We start from the raw sequence: 5,934 nt of genomic DNA on the forward strand, positions 1-5,934 counted from the left end.
GCTGGGGCCCATGTCTAACACAAATGAAAAACAGTTAAATATAGATTGTACCTCCTCAGACCACTATTAAAATTAAAACATTCCATATCAAATTAACTTACAATACATAAATCAATTCAAACTAACGTGTTTTACTAGAATTCAGCTGTGTTATACGGCCAAACCTTCCAAGCATTTCAATTTATCTGCATATATTAATTAACGCAGTCACCACGGTGAATAGCTATTAAAAAACACTTTATAAAGATTTAAAATACCAATCTTAAATAATTAAATAGCTAAATACAATACTCATCGATCCGAATTTCAAATTAAACTCATAGCATCGTGTTCAATAAATAATTATCCTTCTTCTCACTCACAGGAATAGTGTGAAGTCTCAAAATAGTTGGTCTACAGATCTACTCAAATAATGATTCTCTAGTTGGGTCATGCTGCAGAGTAGATTTTTTATTAATGTTTGATTATTCTAGTAGGTATTTGTAAATAATTCAATAAAATATCATAACTCATCATACTTTCTGATAAAACATTTTGTAGAGATTGTAAATAATAATCATAATTAACGCTATTTATATAAAAAAAATATTTATTAATGTAAACATTATGATAGGTTGGTAGGTACATCATACATCTAAAAATTAATTCTTGTATATCCTGTACCTATATCTACCACAAAATTAAATAAAAAGATTACTTATTAGGAAAAATATTATGTTATACTAATAGCATAAGTCTGCACATTTATACACATTAAAACCATTTTGTATATAAAAAAAAATCATAATCATTATAAATTAATGTAAAGTGTGAACTATTATTAAGTATGTGCAGTTATTTACTTGTTCCAAAATTTAGCTCTAGTAAATTTTATTCCTTTAGCACTTTTTTTTGTAGGACCGCTAATATCCACTGTCATTTCTTCATCTTGCATTCGGTTTCTAATTCCTTTTTTCATGTTAACAACTTGATTGATGACAGCAGCACGGTGTTTCAGTGCGTCTTGTTTAGTTTGATTAGCATCAACAATACGAGCTTGAACTGTAGAAAGAACATTCTCACATGAATCACACCACTGCTGTAATGTGTCTATCATGGGGTCTATATCGATAGATCCAACGTCCCTGCCAACTGTCCAATCTACTTCCAGACAATCACTCTGTTGGTCTAGATTGCCAGAAATCACGTTAGAATAGATCGCTTCAATGATTAGGTCCTCTAAGTCCCTGACATTATCAACATCCAACTCTTTCGAAAGAACACCATAAGGTATTCTTTTCATTTTATTGGCTAATGTAACAATTGTTAAGTATTGCAGTTTTTTCTTCTGGGGTTCACTGAGTTCTGGCAAATATTCTTTTTTGTCCAAATAATCCAGATACGTACCTTGTGAAAACACACGTAACGCATGTAGGTATGGTGCATGAAGTGTGGTCTCCAGTGCAATCACGTTGGGGCATTCTAACAGTTCCGAAAACACAAATGTGTCAACACAGTCCAATGCTTGTTTAATAACTTTCACTAAGCTATCACCTTCCAATTGTAGAGCTTGTACAACAAACTGTTGCAGAGGTTTTTCAATTATTACTTTTTCTTGAGACATTGCAAAAAGAAGTTAGAATTTATAAACTTAGACTTAAGTACAAACTAGTGTATTGCAAGGAATACAACAGGTATAGTAATAGACTTAAAGAAATAGACGAAACATTAGGTATGATAACGCGTGCAAGTGGGTGGTGCTTGTTCCAAGGATCGGACGTCTTATCATTGTCTTATCATTTAGAAAATAATAAAATTGAACGAACGCTCTAATTGGCTGTCATCGGAGCATATTTAACATCCATCTGTGACACAAATTCTATACAATGTAAGTAAAAGCACTTAAATAATAGTTAAAATTTTTCTCGGATGCAAATATTTGTAAATTAGATCCAAACTTGTGATTCAGTGTTGGGAAAGTTTTTGAACTCGTTCTAGATCCTTGTTCCTTATTCAAAAAAGGAACTCACTCCAAATCAAGTTCCTCTAAAAAAAGAACTCGTTCCAACTTTCATTCATTTTTAACCAAGTTATTTACAAAATTGCTGTTTAGAATAATACTTTTTTTTATTATTATATTAGGTTGGAACAACGATCAATGGACGAAACGTAAATCAATTAAAAATACCTTTTTATACTTATTAACACGTAGAAACAAAGAAAAATCTATTACAATTTAAAATATGTTTTTAAAATTTAAAGGAACTATGATTTTCGTTCACATTCCTCAACAAAAAAAAAGAATTCGTTCATTTTCTTTTTTTTTTATTTTTAAAGGAGGTTAGTTCCAGCTTTGTTCTTACAAAAAGAACTTGTTCCAGAAATCCGTTCCATTTGGAACGAGATACTTCTCAATACTGTTATGATTTAAGTATATTACAATTAATATTAGTATGTTATATTAGCAACAAATAAATAACATTTAGTAATATTTTTTTAAACATATATTCTTTATATAACTATTTATATTAATATACATCTTAATAACCTAATTCAGAGAACATAATATCTTATGGTACCTTATGGATTGAATACAGTTGAATAATTGTACTTTTTGAACTACCTTTGATTAAACACTGATGAGCATTCAACATTATTTTTTAACTTTATTTTTATTTGTGCTTACTGTTACATAGGTAGGTCAAATAGTAAGCTTATTGATAAAAGTTAATATATTTTTAATTTAAAAAATATAATTTAATACTTACGATTGAAATACCTAGTAGGTATTTATTATGCTTGACTATTCTTAAAACTGGTACATTTGTATAACCTATTAATTTTTAATAATTTGTATAATGTATTGGTGTAAATTAATATTTGATTTTATAAGCTAAAGGTATTTATAATTTTATATCAAAGTCCAGTTTTTAAATTTATCCACTAATATCTTATGACATGATTAATGTAATGCATATAGGTCTCCTGCATATAAACCAAAATCTGAAATGACCCTCAAAGAGTTACTAGAATGTGAGGAAGAAGCATTAACTACAGGTCATATGTCTGTCCTGAATGAATCTGTCCGTAATAATACTCAGGTGCTGATCAATTGTCGTAATAACAGAAAACTTTTGGCAAGAATCAAAACTTTTGATCAACATTGTAATATGGTATTAGAAAATGTACGAGAAATTTGGACCGAGATACCTGTTACTGGCAAAGGCAAGAAAAAGGTAAATTTAAATTCTATAAACCAGTATTTTTAGTTTTTATATTGAATGTTTAAATATTGACTAAAGTAAGAAAATTGTAAATATTTGTTGTAAAATTTTAAACTGATTATTAAATATTGATTATTTTTATAGGCAAAGGCAATTACTCGAGACAAGTTCATTTCAAAAATGTTTCTTCGTGGTGATTCAGTTATTTTAGTTGTCAAGAACCCTAAAGAAGCTATTCGTCAATAAGAACCAGCTTCTTGAAATCTACTTTGACAGAATTAGATTTAAGTACATTTCCATACAAAGTGTATTAGGTATATATTAAAAAATCTATATTAAACACTTATTATTTATTATGATTAACTGTAATAACTATTCTCTGTTCAGGTGAAGCTGACTTACTCGTCTGATTAAAACTAATCATGACTAGTGGTGCAACTAGGGCTAAAATGTTGGATGGGAGGGGGGCTATAGCCGCCACCTGATATTACATGAAAAGTAATCTGTGTGGGCATTACCCCACAACCCCATTTATATTCATTTAAATTCACTTCAAAATATAAATAAATGATAAAAAAAAAATATTAATATTATATAATAACATATTTATATATAAAATATTATTTATTTTATTATTTAATAATTTTTAGAGAGTTCATTTTGAAAAATTAACATTATACGACAAACACATTAAACAAAATGCAACTATCAACCGTGGACATAAGAGACCATTAGACCAGTCATCAAGCGATTTATGTCCACTTAAACAGACAAAAATAAGCTTTTTTAATAAACAAGATATAAAAATATAATGCATTACATTGTTTTGGCCTTTGTCTACCATTGAGGATGACAATTTTATAAAAATAATAAAAGGTAAATTATTCTCTTAATTCAAATATTAGGAATATAAAAATGTCAACAATTTCCGTTAATTGTATTAGTTTAAAATAATTAGGCATAGGACAATGACTTGCAAGTGTATTCTAGAAGAACACTAAGTCGTCGTATTAACTATGATTTTATAAATGTTATTGACAAAATTAAAAATGTGTTTACAACTGCACACTTATAACTACAACAGCAGATATTTGGTCTACAAAACATCAACATTTCATGGGCGTCACAGCACACTGAGTACTAACGCCTTACTACTATTACACCTTTTATTAGTTCTCTTACAAAAAGGTTAGTTATATTTTTTTAACTATCTCCTGAAATTAATGAAGCTATTTTATCAACATGTTTCCATCCAAATTTTAAACTAAGGTGGATTCCAGATTCCATTAGTGATCACCAAAAAATAATAATACAGAATTTGTGTATAGTGCATGTGTTACAGAACAAATTATTAATGAATGTAGTAACCATGAATTCAGTAGAGATTCTGAAGACGGTATTTTATATTTTCTTCTCAGATTGAAATAAACTGAAATCACAGAATGGACTTGAATTAATTACTTATTTTAACAACAATAACAAATCATTAAACTGTTTAAATAATTATCCATCTATAAAAAAATTATTTATAAAATTTTAAATAAGTCTGTTCATCTGCTCCCGTTGAGGGTTTATTTTCATTTGCTAGTTTTGTGCACTCACCCAGTAAATCTAATCTATCAGACCAAATGTTTGAAAAATTAATTTTCCTTAAAGGCAATCAAGATTTTATTTATAAAAATAACATTTAATTTAAACTAACCATAACTATTAAGTACATAAGACCATAATAAATTGTATTTATTTATTCATTTTTGACCATAAGTCCATAACCAATTAAAGCAACTATATATAAGTATAAATTAAGGTGTAATTTTTATGTAATTTATTAAATTTGGTGTATTTATTTTATATATGTGATATATTAGTTATAAATGTATAATGTGTACCTATTGACTTATTTTATTATTTAATATAACTATGACTTTATAAGTATTTATAAATACTATTATTATGTATTTATTATATATAGACGTTTTACGTTTAATAGTTAATAAAATTTCATTAGAAATATAAAAGTATCATGTATCTTGTACCTTGTATCTTGATACACTAAATGCATGTATCATGATACTTTTTTTTTGAGTATCTTGCCCAACCCTGACTATAGATACTAGGTATGCTATGCCGCTATTTCGCGACTAATAATGTAATGTGAATATGAATTTTTCCCCCTTTATTTTATCATTTTATCATTGATAAATGGTGGCATAGCATACCCATTATAAGTAGAGCCTTAACTTTGTTAGTGGATTTGGTACATTTTCTTTTAATTTTATCTCTATCTATATATACCATGAATTCCCTACCTATTTTATTGGGTAATTTTTTTGACAATTTAGCGAGTAATTTATTTTGCCATGTCACTAAGTACTGGAAAAAAAATTAGTTTTGTAGTCCACCTAAATTGATTTTGCATAGAAAATCAAGATGAGTTTTCAATATAAACTGTCCGAGCAAGCGAGTGACCCAATGAAATACTGGATTTACTCGCTAGATAAATGAAGGAAAAATTGACAGGTTAAAATGGTGCTGTAAAATATCATTTATTTTTATTGAATGACTAGATCTATGTACAGCACATTTGATGATAGTATAGTATTATGTATTATGCTATAATGTATTTTATAGATCCTTGGTTATCATTTTATTTAAATTTTATAACAATTTCTACAAGTGCTCAATTCAAAAGTTATTTAATGAGATTATTAATTTCCCAAAAATGTACAAG

General features: G+C 27.7%; 2 protein-coding genes across 2 annotated transcripts; one reads left to right on the plus strand and one right to left on the minus strand.

Annotated features, from left to right (window-relative positions):
• Positions 1-662: 662 nt before the first annotated feature.
• On the minus strand, positions 663-1,655 carry LOC132936252 (COP9 signalosome complex subunit 7b-like). Its single transcript, XM_061002943.1, has one exon. It carries the CDS (start codon positions 1,601-1,603, stop codon positions 839-841), a length of 765 nt encoding a protein of 254 aa, XP_060858926.1. The 5' UTR covers positions 1,604-1,655; the 3' UTR covers positions 663-838.
• A 482-nt stretch (positions 1,656-2,137) lies between these two features.
• Positions 2,138-3,449, plus strand: LOC132933928 (probable small nuclear ribonucleoprotein Sm D2). Its single transcript, XM_061000212.1, has 3 exons — positions 2,138-2,148; positions 2,960-3,215; positions 3,348-3,449. The coding sequence occupies exons 1-3, from the start codon at positions 2,138-2,140 to the stop codon at positions 3,447-3,449; spliced, it is 369 nt and encodes a 122-aa protein (XP_060856195.1).
• Positions 3,450-5,934: the final 2,485 nt, after the last annotated feature.

Source organism: Metopolophium dirhodum, chromosome 1 (assembly GCF_019925205.1).
Source record: "Metopolophium dirhodum isolate CAU chromosome 1, ASM1992520v1, whole genome shotgun sequence".
In the NCBI taxonomy this organism is placed as follows: domain Eukaryota; kingdom Metazoa; phylum Arthropoda; class Insecta; order Hemiptera; family Aphididae; genus Metopolophium; species Metopolophium dirhodum.